General features: G+C 31.6%; 1 protein-coding gene and 1 non-coding gene across 2 annotated transcripts; both read right to left on the reverse strand.

Annotated features, from left to right (window-relative positions):
- Window positions 1-1,830: 1,830 nt before the first annotated feature.
- Window positions 1,831-7,452, reverse strand: LOC108373737 (organic solute transporter alpha-like protein). Its single transcript, XM_017629677.1, has 5 exons — window positions 7,159-7,452; window positions 6,614-7,095; window positions 3,255-3,380; window positions 3,064-3,190; window positions 1,831-2,200 (listed from the first exon to the last, which is right to left on the reverse strand). Exons 1-5 carry the CDS (start codon window positions 7,343-7,345, stop codon window positions 2,106-2,108), a joined length of 1,017 nt encoding a protein of 338 aa, XP_017485166.1. The 5' UTR covers window positions 7,346-7,452; the 3' UTR covers window positions 1,831-2,105.
- Window positions 3,554-3,626, reverse strand: TRNAM-CAU (transfer RNA methionine (anticodon CAU)). Its single transcript has one exon. It is a non-coding gene; the product is annotated as a tRNA-Met (tRNA).
- Window positions 7,453-9,791: the final 2,339 nt, after the last annotated feature.

The following is a 9,791-nucleotide window of genomic DNA, read 5'->3' on the forward strand; positions in this document are numbered from 1 at the left end:
TCGATGGTTTTTGATAGTTTTAAAGACAACCATGGATAAATGGAAAGGGGATGCTCAAGTATTATTTTATCTAAACTTATTAAATTGGACGGATTTAAAAGCCAAAAAATACAACTTTTCACCTCTTTTTAAACTCAGTATTAAAAAATTTAAAATCAAAGTTTAAGTATTGACCCCATAGATAACATCGATGGTACCATCGATAGTTTTCCAGCATTATGTAAAACCTTCGACCTTTCTAGTACGAGTCTAAAGCGTAAGCGATTGGATCCAGAATGAGTTCCGTCAAAGAAAATACCATTACCCAATCTTTCCAATGTGGAAATAGAGAGAATGTACGAAATTTACTCGGAAAAGATGTGTAGTTTTACTACGACTTGGTCAGCAAAAAGTTCTGTTATAAAATTTGTAATGTTTGTTTTTTTCCGGATAAAAACATTTAAACATCATTTTTAAACAAAACCAAAACAATAAAATTTTTATTCAGAAGAGAAAATTATATAAAACTGTTACTTGAAACGACTTGTTTTATTTGATTAAATTATAGGAATTTATCTTTGCGATTAAAATCCATTTTGATTACAAATCAAAAATGTGTGGTTTTTTTTTTAACATGTATCACCTGAGGGTTAATTTGAATTAAAAAACTAACGCAAACACATCAGTTTACGTATGAATTTTCAAATATATATTTATATATATTATATATATATGTATATGGATACAGTCATTAGTTGCGTTTTTTTACTCATTTCCAGTAAAATCCAGTAAAAGTTTTTACGAATTTTCATGTTTTGGCGTTTTCGTACGCAAAAACTTGCAAAGTAGGGGAAATTGAGAGAGCGAAAAATGACAGCTGAAGTTGCAAGTTTTTACTGGATAAATTTTTACTTGTAATAATTTGCCAGTACGAAAAACAGCTGATCGCATGTTGCTGGATGAAATTTAAACTAATAAGGAAACTGTTTGCGGCTTTTTATTGATGAATTTCACAAAATAAACCTATTTAAATACAAAATATATTGTTTTATAAGGAATTTGCTGCGAATAAACAACCAATTTATCAGCTGTTCATGAAACTTGCAAATTATTACTGGAAAAGCGTTCGCGTACTTTTTTGCAAATTTTTTCTATGAGAGCGAATTCTTAGAAATAAAGTTACTGGAGAGTTACTGGCAAGTTACTGGATAATTTGTAAAAAAACACAACTATTATTTGGCACACTGTCTACACTGTGAGTTTGCGAAGCTCTGAGCATGCGAAGCCTGGCTCCTCTTCATTGTCCCTAAAACCAATCCTTTTGCCGTTTGGCATTTGAGTGTAATTTTTTTGAAATAACAAACCAAGGTAATGCCGTTCTGGATATTGATAAATGGAATATAATAAATTTTTCTGATTACACTCGTCTAATTACTTTCGGTAGGACTTCCGCCTACTTATTAAAGACAAAGAAAATTATTAACCTGAAAAATTGATGATTATGAATATCGGTGTTGTTTATAAATTTGTTGTTAATGTTTTCTCTCATATACTTCGGCGCCGTTTTCGGTAATCGATAATTTATCGATACATTGGTTAAGGTTGTAATGAACAAAGTATTGATTCATCGATATTTCTTTTGTCCAAATAAAAGTAAAATATGCGTTGTATTTTTTGTTTTTTTATTTTTTCTATAAAAACTCCAACCTTCTACGCTATGATTTTAAAAAATATTACTAATCATATTGCAAATTTTTTATCACAATTTTGCTTAATCCGCTTTACTTAAATATGTATATATATACATATGGACGTGCGTGCCTCAGTATGTATGGGTGTATACCATAGCAGTTGTGCTAAAATTCATGTTTTAAGCTTCTTGGCCTTCTAAAATTTAAGTTAACACAAAAAATAAGTACATAATATACAGATTTTATGAAAATAATCTTACTACTTTACTTTTTTGGTATTTTATAATACCAAATAGTTCATACACATATGTATGTATGTAGATTACTTTTGAAACAAACAAACTAATTAAGTATGATAAATAGTAGCTAAATATTTATCAAGTGCTGTACTTGATTAACTTATTTCTATTTAAAGTATTCTTATTTGCAGGTCTTTTAATTATCTTCGATTTGAATTGGAATTCTGTACGCATTTTGCGCGAATAGCGACACCAAAACCATCTCCACTAAGATCAAAGTGTTGATGATGGCTGCAAAGAGGAAAAATTAAAGAAAGAAAATTAAAAACTTGCATTAAAAAATATTTCGCTTTTTATAAAATATTTTTTTTAAGTGACTAAAAAATGTTCTTTTAATTTTTGATTAAATACAGTAGTGCAGATTGAATAATCAAATAGATAATAAGTTGCGGTACATATGTAAATACTTTAAAATATAATATACTAAAATAAAATAAAGTAAAAAATGAAGTCTAGAAAAAAGAAGTCTGATGAGGAGATGTGGTGATCTCTGAAATAGCTGCTACAAATTCTACCGCTTAGATTTGTTGCTTTTTCAATTTTTCCTAATAAACAATTGAAAAATAAAAATATTATTCAATAAAACAAATTAAAATATAATAAAACTAAATAAAATAAAAATATATAAAATAAAATTATATAAAATAAAATAATAATAAATAAAACAAATAAAAATAAAAATAAAATAATAAATATTTAATATAAAAAAAATAAAAATTAAATAAAGGAAAGTAAGATAATATAAAATCAAGATAAATCAAATGAAATAAAATTAATTAAAAAATGATAAAATAAAATACATTATATTAAATGAAATAATATTCAATAAAAATAAAATGTATAGTGGATATATACTAACACATTAAAAAAAATTAAAATACGAAAAAAAGTATTTGTATTTAATTTATCAAAGTTTTAATAAACAATTAATTTTAAATTGAAAAATACGATACATTTTTAAAGATATTGAAAATAAATTTTAGCTAAATTCAAGAAAAGATTTTCTTAAAAATGTATTAAAAATTTCCTAAGATAAGAACTATGAAAGTATTAAAAAATATTTCTAAATTATGTATATGTGTTTGTAAACTCACTTTGCTTGTATATAACGTGATTCATTGGATACAAGCCCCCAAGCAATATTCGATCCAATTGTTGATCTAAAATTAAGTACTGCATTTTGCAAAGCAACAAAACTAATTGTAGGCAAAACATTTTTTTCTAAAAAAAAAAGAAATTAACTAATTAATAAACTTTGTAGATTCTCTTTACAAGCTCAGCTCACCATAGTGCTATAATCCGAATGCAGATTATTTACCACACGCACAGTAATATTCAGTCCCCAAACGCCGAGTATAATCGAGCAAATGATGAATGGTAAGAAGTATAAGTGTACATCGTGGAATAGATCCTGAAATGGCAAAACCAACAAATTTCAAAATTACTTATTTAGCTATGTAAATATGTACATATGTACATAATTATTCATCAAAGTTATTAATAATTATTATAAATATTATTTTTGTGGTAAATATATAAATCCATACTGTAAGAGTAAAAATAAATTCAAGAAAAAAAAACTAATGCCCCGGGTGAGGCTCGAACTCACGACCTTAAGATTATGAGACTTACGCGCTGCCTACTGCGCCACCGAGGCTATGCTGGCGACGCTGTCAAATGCGCAACTTAACTTTGGCTATGCACAGCGCATTGTTTTTGGTGTTAGAACAAATGTGTATAAAAATTTTATTGTTACGGAATGCGTTGCGTTTTCAACCTATTATATTTATTTGCCTTTAGAATTGCCTCAAGTTGTGTTAACAATATCGGCATTGTTGTCTACTTTGCTAGCTAGCTGGCGTGCGGGCGGGCGGGCGACAATTAACGAGCAAACAGACGCCGCTGGTTGGTCTACCGATTTCACATGGCATAATAAATGAGATAAGTAAATAATTTTATGAGTAAAATAGTACACGGTAGTAAACTTGGCTAATCACTTGGAGTCTACTGAGTAAGAGTAAGCGCCTTTATTGGCTGGCAACTCGCCTTAAAGCTCAGTTAGTCAGACTTAACTTAATTTAACTTACCGTAAGAAATCATCAATGATTACTCAATACGCCAACTTAAGCCAAGAGCGAGTTTACTCATTTTTGGACTTATTCATATTCACCATCTGGGCTAAGCCAAAAATTAGCCTACGTTTTAGTTAATCAGCTTATTCTTGCCTAAGTCAGTGGTTAAACTAAGTTAAGTTGAGTTGGATGAAATAAAACCATTGCAAATGGATCTTAGGCATTAATTTTACTTAGACGAATTTTTGCTGCTTAGGAAATACTCATATTTAGCTTTGATGGTTTGACCCTTTCCTGCCCATGGTAGCCATATGGAGACTAACCTTTATTTTCCTAATTTGGGACTGCAGGCTAGTCAGTAGCAGTTGTGGGAATAATTATTAGAAATATATGTAGTATATTCATTTGCTGTCGAATCATAAAAACACCTTAAAACTGTCAACATTTAAGAATGTTTGAACTAAAATGCAAAATATTTTTTCCTACGTCAAAAGTTCGGGGATGAAAGGGTTAAGAATTCTGTATCGGCAACACTGCTTATACACTCTCAATCAACAAAATAGTATACCCTTTTGGTCCTCAGTATGTACAGTTTTCTGTTTTTTATTTAATATTCATTATGTTTGTATAAAAAATTTGTATATTCTACAAAATACCGTTGAATTTTGACATTTTTTTTTGTTGAAGGTGCTTCCATATAAAAATTTTGTTGAGCATACTTTGTATGGAAGAAAATGCATTTCCCTGTCAACAAAAAAAAAAATTAATTAAAAGGCTAAGTATAATTTTCGATGTTATCATAATTTTATTTATTTTTGTTGAATTTTTGCTCTTTTTTGGTCTAATAACAAATCATATTCAATAACTGCTCAATAAAGTTAGGCCGTTTTGAATGAACAATTGTTGCTGAATACAACAATATTTTCGATTGGTTGCACAGATCACATCTGTTCATGAGGTTTCTTCATCGAGTTCACTGGAACTTTCGACAACATTTTTCATTAAAAACGGTCCCAAGTTAAACAAAATTGTTGAATACCATGTTTTTTTAGAAATAATGCTGTTGTCCTCATTGGTTATTTTGGAACAGAGTCGGCCAGAAAGAGTTTTCTGCTTGTGCAATCGTACAGGGTTGCCACTGATGAAAAAAATACTTACCAAATTTGAAAAATATCTACCGATAACTTTCTTAGGTATTTTAATTAAAACTGTAGATTTGTTCTATTTTCTGAGTTATTTTAATAAAAATTGTTATTTTTTTAATAAGAAACTTTTTGTTTAACTAAACATAGTGTGTAATTACATAGCGGTCCATTTTTTATTTTTATTTAAAGAATCATTTAAAATACTATGTCAGTCAAAATCTCCTAAGGATTCCAGTAAAATGAGTTTTGAATAGGGCACGATATGTTCGACTTTTATCGATAAAGTGTGCCATCAAGTGATCGAAATTTTTTTTGCAATAAAATAACTAGACTAAACTTTTGGAAAGAAATTTATCTATGATACAAAGATAACTAGGAAAAATAAAACGGTCTACCAAGATTAAAAAAAAAAAAAATACCTTTTTACCAATTTTGGTAATAATTTGCCAAAGTGTATTTGTATTTTTTTGTAGGTAATAGTGATGACCAAAGCACAAACATCTCTCAAAACTCTAAATTTGTTTATAGATTTTGCGAGCAGAAGGTAAAAGCTCATCTGATCGCACAGACTAAAAACTCCTTCTGTCGGACATAAGTAAAACAAAAATTAAAAGCTCATAAAAGCTCTGCTTGCGTGCCACATTTTGTGTGTCACTATTTTAGAGCCAAAAAAGATTGGCCCGGATGCCCCTATATGATAGATGGGCACTGCCTTGCCCGTGGGCGAAGCTCTTTTAAGCTTTCTATACATTTTGTATAGGTGCGTGCAGAGAAAAAGCTCTCTCTGCGCATCGCTTCCCTATATTCCTCAAATATAGATTTACTATGTATGTATGTGAGTAAGAGCTTTGTCCAATAAATGTAAGCAATCTTAAGAGCGAAATACACCACACAAGCGGCTTGTCAAACATACTTTTCCCATTTTGACATAGACCATGCAAACATGAGTCGTTCAAGCACAGAATTTTAGTTTTCTTTCGGTTAACAATGTAAAACATTTTAGTTTTCTACCATTATTCTCCCTTACGTCTTCACTTGGTGAAATTTCAGTTGCAATTGAGGCGATTTTACCATCCACATCGCAAGCGGTTTGATCAAACGTCAACATGGCGGCCAGAAAATCAAAAAAATTTGATTTTTGCTCAAATTTCCCTCAAGCGGTTTGTCAAACCTTCAAACACCCCATAGACAGCACAAATGGCTTGAAGCAAAGGGAAATTTCGCTTGGTTTGTCAAGCCGCTTGTGTTGTGTATTTCGCTCTTTAGGAAGCTTACAGCCGAAATTTNTCCTCAAATATAGATTTACTATGTATGTATGTGAGTAAGAGCTTTGTCCATTAAATGTAAGCAATCTTAGGAAGCTTACAGCCGAAATTGGTGTCTGTGAAAAATTGTTCGATGATTAAAAAAACCCTTCCTGTACTCACCATATCATTGTAGTAGATGCCATTCAATACGAACATTATGCTGCTCTGCACGAACACCATCTGCCACACCATACAACGCAGCACCACAAAACGACCGCGCGTGGGCGTCACGCCCGGCAAGCATATGCAACAACAGCAACATGGCGGTGTTCTAATCGGCACAGCCATACCAGCGGTTTCCTTAATGAAGCTCACCTCCGAACCGATATAGTGCAAACACAGCTGATGGAAGATAATCCCACCAGCAGTAAATAACAGATGCATTACAGTGTGACAGCTGAACCAAATTTTCGGCAGAAGTAGAGTGAGTAACGCCACCAGGCTAATGAGCGGATAGAGTGAGACGAGTGCTATAGAGGGCGCAAGTAGCGGTTTGCGCAGACGCTGTTTCAGTTTAGCCACCGTCGTGAGGAATATGGAAATGTTTAGCATGAGAATTAAAATGCCCACAAAGAGACAAAGTGTGACGAAGGGTGTGAGATCTGTGGAGGGGATAAAGGAAAAGTTAAATAATTTACAATTACTAATTTTAAAGTTGCACTTACTCGTGTAATACTCTGACAGCGTGGGGTGCATGTAAACGCTGTAACTGTAATTTTCAAAGGTGAGTTGGTCGAAGCTCTCATTACTCGGCGCTGGCGTGGGGAGTTGATCTTCATCGCTATTACTGAATGCGGTTATGGATGCGGGAGTAGTGGCGGCAGTTACCGGCGAAATAGTGTTTGAAGTCATTTTTGCTGCTTTTATTTGTATTTTCTCTGGCGAAATTATGTTTGTACTCAGTAGGAAATATTGCCTCTTCGAAAGTCTCTCTGAGTTCGCTTCATACAGATTATTTGTTTATAACACTGCAAGTAAATAAAGTAAATATTTATTTGATTAGTTGAAATAAGTTAGCTGCTCTTGTTGTTACTGTAAATGTGTAAATATGTAAATATGTCTTTTATAGTGGCGGTGACACACTTTGGAATGTGAATCAGATTGCTTTGGCTAAATGTTTATAATTAGTGATGTGTGATAAGAAACTTAACGAGTAATTGTGTATAACACCTAAACAAACAACAAATAAGTAGTAAGTTATACGGCCTGCTGTGACTTTTGATATAAGAGATAAAATTGAAAGCACCACTTATAGAGCTGTTGGCACACTTTTCTAATATCTTGGATATTCATTAGTTGTAGTAGTTTACTTTTGGATTTATTTATAGACAATTTGAAGTTGAATGAAAGTGTTGTATAATTGCGGATACACGGAATTAATTTTAATTAGGGATGTGCCATGTAAAAAATAAGAGCCGGATTCGGATATACGATCGGATATCCGGCAGACTGATGCCCTTTATAAATTTCACAATATTTTTATATTTAGCCTCATCAAGTTTTGACCTCGTTCAGATTTCGCCCATGCAGTTCACCTGTTGTATTTTTAATAAGCCGGATTCCGCTTATCTACTCGATACCCCACATATCCCTAATTTTCATATCAATGAAATTAAAGAGAGTGTCATACTGGATATATCATCTTATAAAAAAAGTAAATTGTTTAGCTTGTAGATATGTATATGTAGTGAAGACTAGTCCTTCTCCACTTGGTCTCTCCTCCCTCCTCCTCTGCTAGCACCAGTGGGTTTCGAGTTGAATACTTTCAGAGCTTGAGAGTCGGTGTCCATTCGGACGACATGGCTAAGCCATCGGAGCCACTGTATTTTAATTCGCTGCACTATGTCCATGCCATTGTAAAGCTCATATTGCTTATCTTAGTGATTTATTTTAATCGGCTTTTTAGATTCATTTGCTAAGCTGCTCAACTTTTCTTCCATGCCTAAGTGCCGTGATGGTATTGAGCAGGGCAATAAAGATTTTTGAAATTGCCGTTGAAATTCTAATTCATACCTTTGGGACCATCGAAAGTCCAGGACGAGTGTGAACAGGATCGCTTCTCAATGTTAATAAAATTAAGACTGAGTTATCCGATGCAAATATTTGTTCAAAATTGTCTACAAGGAAAATAAAAAACTTCACACATTTTTTTTTTAAACTAGTACAAACACAATTATCTTTAATTGGTTTCTTGTGCCCAATTCGTTGAAAAATAAATATTTGCTTGTACTGACATGTGCCGCATTCTTTTTCATTCGCTCGTGTTAAATAACTTTTAAAGTAAGTATTAAGATGTCTCGCCCTTCCGCTAAGGAAAACCACAAACAATTTAAATAATTGCCATATCGCGCGTTTAATAATATAGAGATGTAACTAAAAATTCCTTTTTTAGAAATTTCGTTATGCAATTAATAAACTTGATCAGTAGAATATGTTCAGTCCAGCAGATAACCAAACTTGTCAAATATGGCGAAGATATGTGTTTATGCATCTGTCTTTTTGTATACCAATTGTATGAATTGTATGAATGATATAACTTTGATTGCGTTTTCCCACAAAATTGAAATTTTGAAATACTTCGTTATATTACTAAACATGCGATAATGCATAATAGCTCATGGAATTCCAAGAATTCCAACCGGATTTTTACCACTTATTGTATGAAATAAAAAACTTTTTGGATAGCTAATACGTTGCATTGCTTCAATGAATATTTTCAGGACGGGAATTGACAAAATCAGAAAAAAGGTAAATAATAAATGGAATAGACCAAATGGATATTGGGTAAAAAAAAGCAAAAAAAATAAAATTTAAATAAAAAACAAATTAAAAATATATTTAAATTAAATCAAATCGAATTAAACAAAGTAAAATAAAGTACAATAAAAATTAAAAAGATAAATTAAAAACAAAATAAAACTTAATTAAATAAACATTAATTAATAACAAGTAAAAAAGTCTATGTTCGGGTGAAGCCGAATATTAAATACCCGGGCAAGTATTAAATATAGTTTTTAGCCTTTCTGAAAACTACTGTAAAATGGTAGTAGAGAGGTTTTACCCCTATTTCTAACAATTTCGATAGTATGTTCATTTATACTTAATGGGATAAACTTATATAGTTAGATGTGGGGGATATCTCGCCCACTTTCCAAAATTCTATAATAATGTTACTTGCTTTCAAGGGATTGTTGTTAGTATCGATTTTGAGTAAATTAGCGGCCTTTTCGAAACATCGCAGTTTCCTAACGAAAGAAGTCTGATGAGGAAATGTGGTGATTTCCGAAATAGCTATCAC

Source organism: Rhagoletis zephyria, unplaced genomic scaffold, assembly GCF_001687245.7.
Source record: "Rhagoletis zephyria isolate East Lansing unplaced genomic scaffold, Rhagoletis_zephyria_1.1 Rzeph_scaffold_06988, whole genome shotgun sequence".
NCBI lineage: Eukaryota > Metazoa > Arthropoda > Insecta > Diptera > Tephritidae > Rhagoletis > Rhagoletis zephyria.

Bases quoted from the DNA above. Each gene is read 5' to 3' on its own strand.
- LOC108373737 (XM_017629677.1), bottom strand. From the start codon at position 7,345: ATGACTTCAAACACTATTTCGCCGGTAACTGCCGCCACTACTCCCGCA. The intron at 3,381-6,613 runs GTGAGTACAGGA...TTGCCATTTCAG, and splicing joins GCATCTACTACAATGATATG to GATCTATTCCACGATGTACA. The intron at 3,191-3,254 runs GTGAGCTGAGCT...TTTTTTTTTTAG, and splicing joins ATTCGGATTATAGCACTATG to AAAAAAATGTTTTGCCTACA.